At 40.3% G+C, this 17,105-nt stretch overlaps 1 protein-coding gene across 1 annotated transcript in view; it reads right to left on the bottom strand.

Moving 5' to 3' along the window:
- LOC133597891 (polyunsaturated fatty acid 5-lipoxygenase-like) overlaps positions 1-17,105 on the bottom strand; it is a 55,061-nt gene that overhangs the window by 2,281 nt on the left and 35,675 nt on the right. The window contains exons 16-22 of the mRNA XM_061950915.1: positions 16,762-16,934; positions 5,407-5,553; positions 5,132-5,335; positions 4,985-5,071; positions 3,982-4,157; positions 3,791-3,912; positions 534-634 (exon numbers count right to left, since the gene is read on the bottom strand). Coding sequence (XP_061806899.1) covers positions 534-634; positions 3,791-3,912; positions 3,982-4,157; positions 4,985-5,071; positions 5,132-5,335; positions 5,407-5,553; positions 16,762-16,934 — 1,010 coding nt within the window. The remainder of the gene's footprint in view (positions 1-533; positions 635-3,790; positions 3,913-3,981; positions 4,158-4,984; positions 5,072-5,131; positions 5,336-5,406; positions 5,554-16,761; positions 16,935-17,105) is intronic.

A 17,105-nucleotide genomic window follows, 5' to 3' on the forward strand; every position in this document is an offset into this window, starting at 1 on the left:
TGGCTTGGATGCAGCTGCTCAGCCATGGAAACCCATTCCATGAAGCTCTCTGCGTACTGTACGTGGGCTAGATGGAAGGTCGCATGACGTTTGGAGCTCTGTAACAACTGACTGTGCAGAAAGTCTTTGCACTATGTGCTTCAGCATCCGCTGACCCCTCTCTGTCAGTTCACGTGGTCTACCACTTGGTGGCTGAGTTGCTGTTGTTCCCAAACTCTTCCCTTTTCTTATAATAAAGCCGACAGTTGACTTTGGAATATTTAGGAGCGAGGAAATTTCACGACTGGATTTGTTGCACAGGTGGCATCCTATGGCAGTTTCACGCTGGAAATCACTGAGAGCGGCCCATTCTTTCACAAATGTCTGTAGAAACAGTTTCCATGCCTAAGTGCTTGATTTTATACACCTGATTAGGTCACCTGATTCTGATCATTTGGATGGGTGACCAAATACTTTTGGCAATATAGTGTATGACACATTGGTTTCTATGGACGTTTGCAGGAATGACACTGCGTCAGTAATAGATGACATACTTGTCCAAAGTTGACCGCTGAATGTTGCGCTGAAGCAGTGAACACAATGACAGTCAAGTACTCAATCAGCTCCGTGCAGGACTTTAGGGACCGGGGGAATTCTGCACAGAAGGAAAGTGTGGTCAACAGATGAACCAGAACACTTTACACACGTTACAGTATTTCAAAAGGAAGTACAGTTTTGTTGCAGATGGAACAGAATACTTTGCATACATTACAGCAGTGTTTCTTTACCATAAAATATACATTTCTCAGCTGTGATTGTATGGGCTGCAGCGGTACTCAGTTGTAATACTCTTTTCCACCACTTGTGGCAGTAATGACAATAACAAACAAACAAAAGAAGTCTTAAGCTAAAGTCATAGAGAAGTTTCTTAACTGTATTTTTATTTTCACTTAAATGAACATTTGATTAAAAATAATTGTTTTGCGCTTGAACATAGATGACCTTTTTCCACAGGACCGTAGAGCAGGGGTCTCAAATTCAAACCCAACTAGTTAGCCTGTATAACATTTTAAAAATGTATAGCTTTTATGATTTAAAAAAAACTGGCAGCTCAAATCACCAGAATTTTACGGTAACATTTACGTTTTTGAAAAAAAAAAAGAAAATTACTGTAAATTCAAACTGTATCACTGTTCTGGTGACTGAGCTGCTAGTTTTTTACTGTAAAATCTATGGCCATTCTTTACAGTGCATTACTAATACATTGAAAAACTGTACAACAGTTATTTTTACTAGAGATATTATCGGCCGATAAATGCGTTAAAATGTAATATCGCAAATTATCGGTATCGTTTTTTTTTCCTAATTAAATCAACATAAAAAACACAAGGTACACTTACAATTAGTGCACCAACCCAAAAAACCTTCCTCCCCCATTTACACTCATTCACACAAAAGGGTTGTTTCTTTCTGTTAACACGGATAAGTCAGCCGTGTATTTCTTGAATCTCGGGCACTTCGCTTTGTATGGACTCATTGATCGTTTACAAAGTGAGTTCGGAGAGGAAGTGACGCCACACAGGAAGTGACGCCAGAAAGACTGCGCTCTACACAGGAAGAGACATCAGAAAGAACGCGCCATAGTCAGCTTCATAACAAAGATAGAGGCGGATCATCCAGACATGCCCGTGTTTCTCTTTCTCGTACATTGAGTGAGTCTATTTACCGAAAAACTTGGTCCCTTCCTCCCGTGGATGTGATCGTGATAGGCAGTGTGTGACTACAAATATTGCTTTATGGATGTGACTGTGAAATGGCCAGGTAGCGTGCATGATGTCTGCATCTTCGCTAACTCCGCCATTAGCGGGCAGCTGAAAGATGGAACCCCCCCCCCCTCGTGTCAGGGGTCTTAAACGGTGGCATTGTTGTGTGTGGACACCAATAAGGTTAGATGTGATTTACCCTGGATAACCTTATCTAGGCTTAGTGTAAACAGGGCCTAAGTGCTACTTGAGTGATTGTTTCCCCACCAAGTGTAAAGTCTACAACCAGACGTGTCGTCACGTGCAACAGAGATATCTAAATATGGCACCGTTTGATTTTACGTCAATCAATATCTGGTAGCACCGACTGAATTCAGTTGGTGCATACAAAAGTACCCATCCTCAGCAACGACATAGCAACAACCAGAAAAACACACAATATAGAAGAGGATATGACAGGAGGGAATGGTGGTGGACTTGGGACAATGTTTGACTAACAAATGATGGCGTAAACACAAAGTTTATGATATTGAGCTTGAGGTGAATACGTTCTCAACCAAATAGCCTCTTGATTGACTACTTTCTTTACCACGTCACAATTGACAGAGCGATGAGTCGGCAGGCGTCAGCAGGACAAATGCACTCTTAACGTACCTCAGACCACAATTCAATCTTTTAAAGGGTAACATTATCACCAGACCTATGTAAGCGTCAATATATACCTTGATGTTGCAGAAAAAAGACCATATATTTTTTTTTAACCGATTTCCGAACTCTAAATGGGTGAATTTTGGCGAATTAAACGCCTTTCTATTATTCCCTCTCGGAGCGATGACGTCATAATGTGACGTCAACTCCGGGAAGCAATCCGCCATTTTCTCAAACACATTACAAACACCGAGTCAAATCAGCGCTGTTATTTTCCGTTTTTTCGACTGTTTTCCGTACCTTGGAGACATCATTAGTCGTCGGTGTGTTGTCGGAGGGTGCAACAACACGAACAGGGACGGATTCAAGTTGCACCAGTGGCCCAAAGATGCGAAAGTGGCAAGAAATTGGACGTTTGTTCCGCACACTTTACCGACGAAAGCTATGCTACGACAGAGATGGCAAGAATGTGTGGATATCCTGCGACACTCAAAGCAGATGCATTTCCAACTGGACTGGACAGATCAGCTTTCAGGAAAAGAGAGCGGATGAGGGTATGTCTACAGAATATATTAATTGATGAAAACTTGGCTGTCTGCACTCTCAAAGTGCATGTTGTTGCCAAATGTATTTCATATGCTAAACCTAGTTCATAGTTGTTAGTTTCCTTTAATGCCAAACAAACATACCAATCGTTGGTTAGAAGGCGATCGCCGAATTCGTCCTCGCTTTCTCCCGTGTCGCTGGCTGTCGTGTCGTTTTCGTCGGTTTCGCTTGCATACGGTTCAAACCGATATGGCTCAATAGCTTCAGTTTCTTCTTCAATTTCGTTTTCACTACCTGCCTCCACACTACAACCATCCATTTCAATACATGCGTAATCTGTTGAATCGCTTAAACCGCTGAAATCCGTGTCTGAATCCGAGCTAATGTTGCTATACCTTGCTGTTCTATCCGCCATGTTTGTTTGTATTGGCATCTCTGAGTGACGTCACAGGAAAATGGACGGGTGTATATAACGATGGTTAAAATCAGGAACTTTGAAGCTTTTTTTAGGGATATTGCGTGATGGGTAAAATTTTGAAAAAAACTTCGAAAAATAAAATAAGCCACTGGGAACTGATTTTTAATGGTTTTAACCCTTCTGAAATTGTGATAATGTTCCCCTTTAAGACATAATGGTATGTTTGCGGTCTTTAGTCAGAAGGGGAAAAATCTGGACAAAAACAGCCCGATTTGTCTTTGTGTGTGTACCCTACCTAAGACTGAAGGATCTTGACCCTCACTATCAATATCCAAATGTTGTTTCTATCTTATTGCAATAATATTAGTAGCAGCTGTTTGTCTCTTGAACCCAAACATTGTTTGCAAAAATCTGACTCCACTTGAAGGAAACCCACCACAGTGACTGAAGTCCTTCATACCAAAGTCGCAAACATCCTGAACAAAGGCTTGGATTTCCTGGTCCGTCCGAACGTTCTCATCACTGGTGTAGTAAATATTAACCACATCGGAGACAAAGCTAGCATAACAAAAAGGAGGACACGAATCAGTTCTTGTTGAGCAGTATGGATCAGTACTGTCACCTCACCTCTTTATGGCCTCCCACACCTGGTAGCCGTCATCCCTGTAGAAGTAGGATGGCAAATTCTTGTCATCCATTCCACAAGCTTTGATCATGTCAGGGAAGCAGAGTGACCGGAAGGTCAGCGTCTTTATCACCTTCTGAATCAGCTGCACATGACCTCCTCCCCCGATGGAGTTTGCCTTGATTAAACAAAAAGTGGTTTAGACTTTGGATGAACATGTCAACTTTTGAGAAACGTACTGCAGACTTCTCCCACTTGATGACGTCTACCAGTTTCTCTTTTGTCTGACCCCTCAGTCCGTCTACAATCAATTTTCTAAAACATGAGTCAGCATCATTCTTTGTCCGAGGCACTTTTCTGACTCCCCCGGAATCTTAAATGCTTCTTAGTCTTAGAAGTCTTCCAAGACTCACAGGCATAGTGTGAACCCTGATTCTCAGTCTGCCCTCACATTTTCAGAACTTGAGCCTGCCTGAGTCTTCAATCTTTGAGCTCCATGAGTGCACAAGATGCGATCACCTCCTCTCAGATGTATAAATGTATAGATGTGTATACTGGGATTCAGAATTAGGATTTAGCATTCAGGTTGCTACCCAGACCTCAGAGCCCCTGCTTTTGAGTATCAAATGTCTCAGAGTTCTGACAGTCAAAGCCTGCAGGGAAACCTCCATAGCCTGAGCCTACTCTTGAGTGTCCAGAGCCCAAACCTGCACACAAAATCTATTGCGCCTGCCTCGGATTCTTCAGTAATTAAGTGTCTGTCCTTGGTCGAGTACCACACTGGTTGTGGGCTGCCCTCGAATCTTCAGAGTCTTTAGCTTCATTGTCAAATCGGAGGTATGTCTCACATGTTTAGAACCTGAACCTGCCTATTAATCTTCAGTCCCTGTCTGGTCCACTAAAGCAGATGTCAGTCAATTCCCTCTGGTGGACTCCAGTCATTGTTAGTCTACATTAGAGTCCACCTGCTTTAACTACACACCACGTCTAAGGAGTTTTACTCGCCTTATCAAAGAGACCACGGTCACAGATGAGGGCCTCTCTTGCCTTGGTGTTGATAGCGATGGTGAAACGGACGTGAGGAATGAGTAACTGTGAAGGAGCGTTAATGAGTCCAGCATTCTATTTACCCCTCATCATTGCGAGTGTCACCTTAAAGACAGGGTGGACTGCAGGGAGATGCCTGAACATGGCGATGGAAAACATCTCTGAGATCAGATGTGTTCTCAGCAGGTGAGTGGCCGTCTGGTGGTGCTGAAAGTCTGACGAGCGAACCCACATCTTGGCCAGAAGCCAGTCGTACTCGCCATCTGTGGGCAGGAAGATGGGGCAGTCTTCGCCTGGAGTCTGACCCAACTGGAAGGAAAAGAGGAGGTAATGATACACTAAAGTGATCTAAGACTTGCTGATGTTCGATCACAGCACACCTGAATGGCGATGGGCAGGATCTTGTTCTGTGTGTTCTTGTAGAGAAGACAGATGGGAGCTGTAATGTACTGTCGGGTTTGTGGATCTGTACTGTTGGGTTTGATGCCATCTAACACTTCATAGTCCACTATGAAGATGTTACCTGCCTGGGAACACAACATAAATTAACCTTTCAAGGGGAGTTTAAACTGCCACATTATAATTAATTGGCTAAAAGCTAAAATTCATTACAACAAATGTAAAACTACAGTCATCCCTCGCTACATTGCAGATTTATTTTTTTAAATAAAAAAACCAATAATAATTAAAGCATACCTGTTTTAGGCCTAAATAAAAGCTGGGGTATCTAAGTTACCATCATCATTATATTAGCATCATACAGCATAACGTAACAGTAATCATTTATGAAAAAATCGTACGTCTGCGTGCTGTCTGCGCCTTATAATGAAGTATTTTAGTAAATAAAACCCCGGAAGACAAAATAATTTGTCTTCCTGGCGGTCAACCCCACCAGATCCAAGGATTTAGAGAAAGGAGGTGTGAGCAGAACCCACGAAGGAGCCTCCTCATTAGCTGACACAATATACAGTGAAGCACCTGCACGTTGTGAACTTGTTTGCAGTACAGCATGGCTGCCGAACACTCACCTGGAAAGATCGCAATACTTGTGCTTGCCTTAACAACATATACTGCTAAAAAAAACAAAAGAAGAAATCAGAGGAAGAGAAGAAAGACGCTGTACATCAGTACTGTCCAAACGTTCTGACTGGGGGGCCCGCATTGGGTAAAAAAAAAACATAAACATTTTTAAATTACACCAATTTAAATCCATTGCAAAGGAAAACACTCTCTCTACACTTATTGATGTTTGACTTTTAATTGCTTGACATTTCTGATTGATTACAAAGCTTTAAAGAGGTCATCACGGAAAGTAGGTAGGAGTCGATCTTTCACATACTCTTAATATTCAATTATAATAATTATTAACTACATATCCATTATATTATTATAATATGTAAACACACACACACACATATATATATATATATATATATATATATATATATATATATATATATATATATATATATATATATATATATATATATATATATATATAATGGGTGTAATTTCAAATTTGTTTATGGTAATGGGACATTTTTTCTGATAATATCCACAAAGTTCAGTGTGCAGGTTGTGTTATGTGTGACAATGTGTGTTGACTTTTTGTGTCGGTTGAATTTTTTTATGCACTATGACTAGGAAAGGTTGTTTGGAATGGGTCATATAAGTTAATGCTGTGCTTGGGATGTCAAGAAAGTACACATCATTGTCACAAAACCGAATCTGTCACTTTATCCACAAGATGGTAACAATTTGCCACCTGTCAGACCCCTGGGCAATTAAATGTAATATAGGCTCCAGCACCCCCCGCAACCCCGAAAGGGACAAGTGGTAAAAAATGGATGGATGGATGAATGCAAAGCCAGGTTGCTTATTGAAATTGAACTTGTGCCCTCGTCTTGCGGGCCAAACTGAAGATGCCGGCAGGCCGCCCGTCAGCCGAGGTTTGGACAACCCTGCTGTATGTACATCTAAAACCAAAGAAGAGCCAAAACTCGAATAAATATTGGTCCGGTGTAATTAAGATGGAGGGCATTGCAGGCAAGTTTTGGACTAACATTGGACGTGCAAGTGGCTGTTTTCCTCACTGTTCCATTTTCCGATAGTTTGTGTTTGTACTTTTGCGTGGAGACGTATGTTACCGATAGTCTGCAACAAAATACGAACTCGGGGATCCTTCAATGCAACTTCGGACTGTCAACGACCTATGCGTGTGCACGTACTGTACGGCTCTTGTGCGCAATTACGTGCACTTCCAGAGAGGAGGGGACAGGGAGGGACTATCAGCGAGGTATGCAGAGTGGGGGGGTGGGATTTACAGTTTGAATTCCGCCCGGTGACACAAGATTCAAGCACCCCAGTTTTAAGTGTTAAATTAAGTTGTATTTATGCATTATGTATTGCAGTGCAGTATATGTGTTATTTTCTATAATTATATTGTAGTGAGCGATAATGATATTCACCAAGCATGACTTACAGTACATTTCCAGGGTAAGAGTGAACCATGCAAACAACAACAGTTGGCTAACCTCAGCGTTATCTTCACCGCGTCAATCACAAGTTGTCCAATATTTGGAAAAACTACTTTTTGATGGACTTCAACTTCAACTCCTGCCTCATCAATAACACATCGCCTCAATGGTGAGACTCTCTGTGATCAATGTCAAAAATGAACAGCGGGACGTAGCATTAGACATTCGGGCACGGCACTTCAGGCTAATAAGGCTCAGCTATCAACAGCTGTGCCAGCAAGGTGAAGATGAACTCTCTCGATTCAAGATGCACTTTATCTCTGACATCGGTAACACAGCTTTGGCGTGAGTGATGTGGAATGACAAAACAGACGCGCATTGCTAACAAGATGGAACAAGTAACAACGAACCTAATGATCGTAGCTGAAAATGTCAAGTCGACCAAGTTTTTGTAGAGCACGAGCCTGTGGTTTCAGCACATGAAAGCCCAATTCTAACTTTGAGGAATTATCTACAAAGTATTTCCACGTCGTGGCCAGGTTGTACGGTGACGACCATAGCAGTGCTGCTTGGAGGATCCCCCGGGCTACCGGTAAGTACTGTAATCGGCAGTAGAACACACTGAAGGTTACTATATTGCAACTTGTGTAAAGGTGACTATGGATGTTATTTCATATTTTCAAACATATTTAGAAGGTCGTAAATGGTATTGTTATGCTCTAACTGTAAAAATATTTGCATTATTAATAAAATATCCTACTTCGCGGAAATTCGTTGACCACGGTCATGTCCGCTACCCATTACACTGCGGGCCTCAGACTGGAGCTGCAGCTCCAGGAGAAAGAGTATGAGCCTGATCACTCTTCTGCTGTCTTCTTGGACAACTGTCCTTAAATACCTTTTACACGAAGACAGTTACTCTTTCTTGTTCGAGCCTTGGGGCCGGCCAGTTTGTTGCTTGGCCGGTCAGCCTATTTCCTGTGATCGGTTTGAGTCGGGCGATCTCCGACCCCTATCCTCTACTCCTACTTGTGAGGGCTTCCTACTAAATGTTGCTAATGTCTATACACTTCCTCCTAAAATCCAAACCTGCATTCCTGTAGGATTCCAATTCCCTGGGTGCAAGGGCCACCACTCTCTGGAGAGTTTGTGATGGACATGTGCACTTTTGACCTTAGTAGAATAATCATCCAAAGGATTCTGTGACCAAATACAAATACATGCTACTAAACAATCATAAAAGAAAATTGTACATGGTATAATCCCCCACACTACCAATAACCCTACTTGTATATCAACAACAAAGCAGAAAACAACAAAAAAACACTGGCGGTGTATACCGCAGCAATGTTGTCAACAAAAGTATTACAGATAAGTTAAACAACGCTTTTGGAGCAATGATTAATCAAATTTCAAATGTGTGATTAATCGAATAAAAAATACATTGTTTTGCAGCAATAATAATTAATATAAAATCTGTCCACCAAACTGTAAATCCCAACCAGTGTGCCGCGACACATTTGTTATAGGTCATTTGTGCCAGGGCAATGTGCCCAATTTCACTAATGCTAACAGTGGCACTTTTTTGTAAAAGTGTTACAAAAAAGATCATTTAGAATAATACATAAGGTTGGATATAGAGAACATACAAACCGTTTTATTTATTGAATCACAAACATAGTGCATTTGCTAACTATAACCTGTTACCCAAGAATGTGCAAAAATTCTCCTCAACAAAAGAAGAGAATTATAACCTTAGAGGAAAACTTAATTTAAAACATTTGCATGCGTGTACGACACTTAAGACCTTTAGTATATCAGTATGGAATTCAAATTATGGACTAGATAAAGCAAGGAAATCAAACAATGTACGACTAATATGATTCAGTTTAAGAGACTGTTCAAACTGCAAGGGTTCACAAAGTAGAAAGAAGAAGAATTATGATAAACATCTTCAACCTCTAAAAAACATAATCTAATTTATCTTCTAGGTGAACCATAAATTACTTCACTATTTATCTATGAGAACTTTAATATGATTACATGTCTCCCATTTACTTATGTATTTAATATTTGTTTACTTACTTATTGTGTATTAATTTATTACTCATTTATTTATTCACTGTTCTGTTACAAACAGAGAACAGAAAAATGGGATAAAATTGCTGTTATATGAAAAGGGGTAGTATGAAATAAAATCTGCTTCTTCCTACTCCTTTTTGGACGTGCTGTAATGAAACAACTGGAAATATGTAATGCATTACTTTGTAATTATATTGTATGCATGGTCAAAATAAACTGAAACTAACGAATTGATTTCATAGTTTTAGACCTAAAAATGATATTTTCCACCAAAATAGGCACAGTAGTCATTTTTTTCTGGTGAGTTTCAGCAAATTTTGGAACGTCCACATCAAACTCCAAAATGTGTGTGTGTGTGTGCTGAGGTCACTTACAGAGACTGGAGGCAATTTCATATTGCGTAGTATGTGTTTTGGTAGCATCTTCATCCCGAATCATGTTATTTTTGCACGGAATTCAAAGGAATGATCAAATATGTCTGTCAGATGCATTGTTGCAGGTTGTAACAATACAACTAAAGAAGGGATAAGCCTGCAGATATGTCCAAGTGATGACAATATGAGGAAAGTATGGACCTCTCCGGTCAAATTGACTCACATAAAATGGGACGGACCAAGCAAGATCAGTGTAAATTGCAGCCACCATTTTAATGATTCTGACTTTGGTGGGTTTTGGTCATAGTTTGTATGGAAAACATTTAAAGACCCGAGCCAAATGCACCCTCAAGGGGAGAACGACTCAGTCAGAACCTGCAAGAAAAACGGACAAGGAAGAGCAGTCCAGGCATTCAAAAAAAAAAGGAGAAATGTTAGTATTCTATTTTGTGTCCTCTTCCATTGATGTTTTCCTCAGGATGCTTAAGAAAATCCTCAAAGAGGAAACACAGGCAATGGTGTCTATGGAAGAGCTAGATTTATATTTTGCTCGTAATATTAACCATATCAGATTTGAAGTAATCATGGACTAGGTTGACAAAAACAAGCAATTAAGTGATCAACATAATAGTTTTACATGCCTTTATCCACACCTTCTATACGGGGAAATGGGCTCCAGTTCTTTAGATGAAGTCACACCAAGCGGGCTGGACGACATATCGGTTCTAGCGATGAAAAGGGGGCGTTCCAAGTACGGTTAGTTCTTTACCCATTAATCAAAAACTAATTGATATTATGAGAAATGACTGCCAGACAATTTTTTTAGCAGTAAAAACTAAATAAAGAGCACTTTTTAATCACATTTGGGTCATGTGGTCCCTATGGGTCCTTTAATTGGTCCATAAATGAGTATTTATTAACTACAAAGTTCAAACAATGTACTTTTTGTTCACCGGATGCCAGCGACATGTCGTGACAGGCAGAACTATGAACTGCTCTTTCACTAGATTGCATAATTACCCTATTTATCCACCTGATCATTATTGATACAACAGAATAAGTCACAACACGCTTGGAAGTGTGATGTGAGCTGTATGTCATGTAAAATATGTGCTTTGGCCCAATGAACGTGAAACCCTGCTCTAAAGAGAAAGTTAAACAAGATCCACAAAAGGCCACAATAAAGGAAGCTTTTGGTGGTGTTCCTTTCTGTAATTATTGCTGTTATTAGTTATAAATATGGTCAATTAAACAATACAGTAATTTGACAATGAGCCTCGTGTATGTGCTTTTAGTGCCATCTAGTGGCTACTTTTAAGCCTGTGGTATAAAACAAGAATTCAATGTTATTGAAAAGAAATAGGTCTCAACACTTTTGTCACAACTTTCTGAAAACACTGCCATAAATTCAGGCATTTTAGGCCACAACAATCGCAAAAACAGTCTAAAAAATCCTCGAGAGACTTATCTGATTCTAAAGATGAACATTATTGTACAAACCCCGTTTCCATATGAGTTGGGAAATTGTGTTAGATGTAAATATAAACGGAATACAATGATTTGCAAATCATTTTCAACCCATATTCAGTTGAATATGCTACAAAGACAACATATTTGATGTTCAAACTGATAAACTTTTTTTTTTTTTGCAAATAATCATTAACTTTAGAATTTGATGCCAGCAACACGTGACAAAGAAGTTGGGAAAGGTGGCAATAAATACTGATAAAGTTGAGGAATGCTCATCAAACACTTATTTGGAACATCCCACAGGTGAAATTGGGAACAGGTGGGTGCCATGATTGGGTATAAAAGTAGATTCCATGAAATGCTCAGTCATTCATAAACAAGGATGGGGCGAGGGTCACCACTTTGTCAACAAATGCGTGAGCAAATTGTTGAACAGTTTAAGAAAAACCTTTCTCAACCAGCTATTGCAAGGAATTTAGGGATTTCACCATCTACGGTCCGTAATATCATCAAAGAGTTCAGAGAATCTGGACAAATCACTGCACATAAGCAGCTAAGCCCGTGACCTTCGATCCCTCAGGCTGTACTGCATCAACAAGCGACATCAGTGTGTAAAGGATATCACCACATGGGCTCAGGAACACTTCAGAAACCCACTGTCAGTAACTACAGTTGGTCGCTACATCTGTAAGTGCAAGTTAAAACTCTCCTATGCAAGGCGAAAACCGTTTATCAACAACACCCAGAAACGCCGTCGGCTTGGCTGGGCCTGAGCTCATCTAAGATGGACTGATACAAAGTGGAAAAGTGTTCTGTGGTCTGACGAGTCCACATTTCTAATTGTCTTTGGATACTGTGGACGTCGTGTCCTGCGGACCAAAGAGGAAAAGAACTATCCAGATTGTTATAGGCGCAAAGTTGAAAAGCCAGCATCTTTGATGGTATGGGGGTGTATTAGTGCCCAAGACATGGGTAACTTACACATCTGTGAAGGCGCCATTAATGCTGAAAGGTACATACAGGTTTTGGAGCAACATATGTTGCCATCCAAGCAACGTTACCATGGACGCCCCTGCTTATTACATCAACGTGGCTTCATAGTAAAAGAGTGCGGGTACTAGACTGGCCTGCCTGTAGTCCAGACCTGTCTCCCATTGAAAATGTGTGGCGCATTATGAAGCCTAAAATACCACAACGGAGACCCCGGACTGTTGAACAACTTAAGCTGTACATCAAGCAAGAATGGGAAAGAATTCCACCTGAGAAGCTTAAAAAATGTGTATCCTCAGTTCCCAAACATTTACTGAGTGTTGTTAAAAGGAAAGGCCATGTAACACAGTGGTAAACATGCCCTTTCCCAACTACTTTGGCACGTGTTGCAGCCATGAAATTGTAAGTTAATTATTATTTGCAAAAAGAAAATAAAGTTTATGAGTTTGAACATCAAATATCTTGTCTTTGTAGTGCATTCAACTGAATATGGGTTAAAAAGGATTTGCAAATCATTGTATTCCGTTTATATTTACATCTAACACAATTTCCCAACTCATATGGAAACGGGGTTTGTAGAAGGACCCACGTGTTGAACGTTAGCGTGACTTAAACAAGATAACACAGCTAGATACAGTAGAAGGGCGCCAAACAGCATAACGCACTGCCCACAGTTTTGTTGAGAAGCGACTGGCAATTCATGTCATTGTTATCTGTTCAGTTCCCTATTTAAAATCAATATAAAGACACTCAAAGTTCGATACAACGTGGTCGTTGGGGTCCATAAAATACCGATTGCGATATTCCGTAGATCGCGTTGTTAAGAAATCATTATTTTTTACTCTATTCTTTTTAAAAGACTACACTAAAATGATCCCCAAAACTGAGGTGACGGGAAAGGTGGATTGTGCTCCCACATCACAGAATGGGTTGGGCACAATCCACCAGTAGGGTTGACACTAATGAATCATTTTCGGTACTATACCGCCTCTGAAAAGTACCGGTACCCAAATTTGTGGTATCATCCAAAACTAATGTAAAGCATCAAACAACAGAAGAATAAGTGATTATTACATTTTAACAGAAGTGTAGATAGAACATGTTATAAGAGAAAGTAAGCAGATATTAACAGTAAATGAACAAGTAGATTAATAATTCATTTTCTACCACTTGTCCTTAATGATTTTGACAAAATAATAGAATGGAAAATGACACAATATGTTACTGCATATGTCAGCAGCTAAATTAGGAGCCTTTGTTTGCTTACTTACTAATAAAAGACAAGTTGTCTTGTATGTTTACTATTTTATTTAAGGACTAAATTGTCCAGGGTGTACCCCGCCTTCCGCCCGATTGTAGCTGAGATAGGCTCCAGCGCCCCCCGCGACCCCAAAGGGAATAAGCGGTAGAAAATGGATGGATGGAACTTCTAGTTTCTTCCGACAAAGAAAAAAAATCGCTGCTTTTGGTTCAGCTGTGCTCCTGGTCGCCAAAACTCGGCGCTATCTTTCTATTTTGTGTGCTTCCAAATCTTTTTCGCCTTTTTTTAGCCTTTCTTTAACACATTTTGTAGTCTTAATGAATTTACAAAGCATTTGCTCTCTTTGTTTCACAGCTTTACTTTTAGCTAACTAGCTGCTAAACTAGCGAAGGCTTTGCTCTGAAGACAGCAAGATCAACTCGGTGAAGGGAAAAACGTGAGTATGGCTTTGTGTTTTTCTTGCACCCTTCTCATGGCGAGGTTGTCCCTGCTGGAGGGACGTGTCCGTCACTAAGAACAAAGTAACTTCATAACTTTAGATACCGTGGACACGCTTGCTCGCTTTAGCTGTACTGAGCTAACTAGCCCAGTATGTATCAGTCCCAAAAGTCCCACAAGCTACGGTGAGAAGGCTGACACGCATAACAGATTTAGCCCGTTAGCTAGTCCTACACCACAGTGTACCAGCCACAGACATCTTATAAGTAGACGCAGCATCCAGCGCTACTGCCTACTGGCGCTGACGAGACGCGGGGCCGCCATCTTGGAGTGGTGATCCGCTCCACTCAGTGCAATTCATTTGGCAGGAGCAATGAACTGTCAGCGCATTTAATTAATTTTACCTCACTGAATACCACTGATTTTCACACGTTTTTTGTCATACGTGTAGCTATGATAAATGACACATGTTTTGACGTGTTTTATTATTCATAGTTTGCTTTACAGTAATAGAATATTCTTATATGCTATAAGTGACCATTGATTGAGACTTTTATTAGTAGGTTGCACAGTGAAGTACATATTCCGTACAATTGACCACTAAATGGTAACACCCGAATAAGTTTATCAACTTGTTAAAGTCGGGGTCCACTTAAATTGATTCATGATACAGATATATACTATCATATATACTATCATCATAAAACAGTCATCACACAAGATAATCACATTGAATTATTCACATTATTTACAAATGTGGCGTGTGGAGGGGGGGGGTTAGGTTTGGTTGTTATCATCAGTCATCAACAATTGAGAACAGAGAAATGGATATTGGAACAGTGTAGGTCTGACTTGGTAGGATATGGACAGCAAGTAGTGGGCAGGGAGAGAGAGAGAGAGAGAGAGAGAGAGAGAGAGAGAGAGAGAGAGAGAGAGAGAGAGAGAGAGAGAGAGAGAGAGAGAGAGAGAGAGAGAGAGAGAGATCAGAAGGCATAAGAAAAAGTATCTGCATTTGATTGTTTACATTTGATTATTAACAATCCGGGGAGGGTGTTAGTTTAGGGTTGTAGCTGCCTGGAGGTGAACTTTTATTGCGGTTTTGAAGGAGGATAGAGATGCACTTTCTTTTATACCTGTTGGGAGTGCATTCCACATTGATGTGGCATAGAAAGAGAATGAGTTAAGACCTTTGTTAGATCGGAATCTGGGTTTAACGTGGTTAGTAGAGCTCCCCCTGGTGTTGTGGTCATGGCGGTCATTTACGTTAAGGAAGTAGTTTGACATGTACTTCGGTATCAGGGAGGTGTAGCGGATTTTATAGACTAGGCTCAGTGCAAGTTGTTTTACTCTGTCCTCCACCCTGAGCCAGCCCACTTTGGAGAAGTGGGTAGGAGTGAGGTGTGATCTGGGGTGGAGGTCTAGAAGTAATCTGACTAGCTTGTTCTGGGATGTTTGGAATTTAGATTTGAGGGTTTTGGAGGTGCTAGGGTACCAGGAGGTGCATGCGTAATCGAAAAAGGGTTGAACGAGAGTTCCCGCCAGAATCCTCATGGTGCTTTTGTTGACCAGAGAGGAGATTCTATAAAGAAATCAGACGTCCGAGATCAAAACTGGTAATATAATCCCAGAGAAGGGGGAAAAAAATGGTCAGCTATTTTTAAGTTGAAGAAACAATATGATTAGGTTATATATACATGCGTATATCCTACATAAACAATGTATGAATACATTAGATATCTATATATCTTAGGGATTATCCCTGTTGCTGCAGCATCAGAGAGTTTATTCTGTCTTGACACTTTGTATTGATATTTTGTATTACATTCTTCCCTTAAATAATCATGTTTACAGTGATTGTTTTATATGTATTTTTTATGTATGTCCCTTTGGATAAAAGTGTCTGCCAAATACTTAAACATAAACATATATAAACACCTGGAAGTCTTTATATCAGCTAAAACCACCAGTCTGTTTCACTGGATTCAGAATAAAACCAAATTCTGTCTTACGATCTTTATCTTCATCATTTATTTCAACTTTATGTTATTCAAGTATGACATTTTAAAATTTAATTAATTTCATTGACAAGCAATTCTATTATGGTCATACTCTTGTTTGCTCGTGGCTACGATTTCAGTACTATTGAAGATCTTTTGCTCCTTCTCAACTCTGTGGTAATATTCTTTTCACAAAATACAACCGATGATAGTACGTTAATGTTAAATGTTACTTGTGAAAAGTAATCCCCCGATTGCTATTTTCAACAGTCCGCTCATTTGAGCAGGAAAACACTGAACACCAGCCCGGCATCTTTGTTTTTTACCTGTCAACTGTCAGTTTAGGCTGCTCGCCGGCTCCTCATCACCACTATAAGATGGCGGCCGAATTTCTCGCGTCAAAGCAGCCAAAGCTGCGTCTACTTATAAGATGTCTATGGTACCCGCCACCACACCGCGATGCAAAGGGGCGAAAATTCGGGGTCCGTGGCACGATCGCGTTATATAGAATATTGCTTTATATTGGGCCACGTTATATCGAACTTTGAGGGTAAGTAAGCCTTCACTTTTAATAGTCGTCTCCAGTGCAGTTATTCCATGGTATCACTGTATCAAGATACTTAGCAAAAAATGACAGTGCGCCTACCTCTACTTCCTGTTCCAAAGTCAAATTCCTCTTGAGGCTGGCAGCAACCATCTCATTGGTAACAGGAAACTTGTCAGGAAGTTTGGTGCACTTTTGGATCAACCCGGGATTGCATCCGTTCAGGAATTGATAGCTAAAAATGTCATCGTCCTTCCAGTGCTCCATCACATACTCTGTAAAAAGAACGAGCAGTATCAGTTATATGGTGACGTGTGTTTTGAGATGGTCTGCTGTGCTAATGTGTCACATCACAAAACCTAAAACCAGTGAAGTTGGCACGTTGTGTAAATCGTAAATAAAAACAGAATACAATGATTAGCAAATCTTTTTCAACCTATATTCAA

Source organism: Nerophis lumbriciformis, linkage group LG02 (genome assembly GCF_033978685.3).
Source record: "Nerophis lumbriciformis linkage group LG02, RoL_Nlum_v2.1, whole genome shotgun sequence".
Classification (NCBI taxonomy): Eukaryota; Metazoa; Chordata; class Actinopteri; order Syngnathiformes; family Syngnathidae; genus Nerophis; species Nerophis lumbriciformis.